Source organism: Pterocles gutturalis, unplaced genomic scaffold, assembly GCF_000699245.1.
Source record: "Pterocles gutturalis isolate BGI_N339 unplaced genomic scaffold, ASM69924v1 scaffold5819, whole genome shotgun sequence".
Taxonomy (NCBI): domain Eukaryota; kingdom Metazoa; phylum Chordata; class Aves; order Pterocliformes; family Pteroclidae; genus Pterocles; species Pterocles gutturalis.
Window position 1 is genome coordinate 11,190 of NW_010133077.1, and position 952 is coordinate 12,141.

Sequence of the window (952 nt, forward strand, 5' to 3'; positions counted from 1 at the left end):
GTGTGATAATGCCTTTTTGATCCGCTCCCGCTGCGTTCGGCACAGTTCACGTCGGCAGCCCGGCCGGGCACGGAGAGACCGTCAGAAGCCGTGACAACGTTCTTCCCTTCGCCAGGCCAACGCTCGCTCACCACGTACAAAAAAACGAAGAAGAAAAGAAACTCTGGTCCTTTGTAGATTGGTGGCAGTACAGCTTCGTTCCGTCCGCAGCCCGGGGGCTCAGCGGATGACGGCCGCTAACACCATCATAAAAACCAGCGGCGACGATGCCCTGAGCCCCCAGCAGCCGGCTGCCTGCTGGACCCCACTGGGGGGGCGGATGGGGGTCCGCCGGGTACACTTACCCTTGCGTTTGGGGGAGAGCGTCGGCATCCCCCCGAAACTGAATTTGTGCTGATAATCAGGCACATAGTCTGGAACATCCTGCTCGTTTTTCCGCGGCCCCAAAGATACAGGTTTGGAGGTTCGGTTCCGGCTTTTGTGGCTGGTGCAGTTCTTGCCGGGTTTGCGATAGCCCGGCCGGGAGCCGGGGGGGGCGGCGGGCTGGCTGCTGTGCAAACTGTTCTCGGCCCCTCTCTCCTTCCCCTTCTCCTTGGAGGAGAGGTGAGGGTGGTGGGTTTTGGAAGCTCCTCTATCCGCCGTGGAGAAAGTATGTGTTTTAATCTGATGGAGCGACTCGGACCCCGAACAGTTCCTAAAGTCTTCTGCTCTCAGCACCTTGAGGTCCTTGCCGTGCATCCGCTCGGGGGATTCGCAGATGACGCTGGAGCTGGAGCCTCGGAACCTGTGCAGCCATTCCCAGAGCGAACGGGCTTTGCAATCGCAGCTCCACGGGTTCCCGTTCAGCCTGAGAAATTCCAGGGCTCCCAGGTGGGCCAGGCAGTCCCCCTGCAGCTCCGAGAGGCTGGTATTGAAGAGGAAAAGGGTGGTCAATCTTCGGAGGGCGTGAAAA

The 952-nt window shown here is 59.9% G+C and overlaps 1 protein-coding gene across 1 annotated transcript in view; it reads right to left on the minus strand.

Moving 5' to 3' along the window:
- Positions 1-219: 219 nt before the first annotated feature.
- LOC104467337 (reticulon-4 receptor-like 1) overlaps positions 220-952 on the minus strand; it is a 1,409-nt gene continuing 676 nt past the window's right edge. Inside the window, 1 exon segment of the mRNA XM_010081078.1 lies at positions 220-952. This exon segment is cut by the window's right edge and continues 40 nt beyond it. Within this exon segment, the coding sequence (XP_010079380.1) occupies positions 220-952 (733 nt within the window).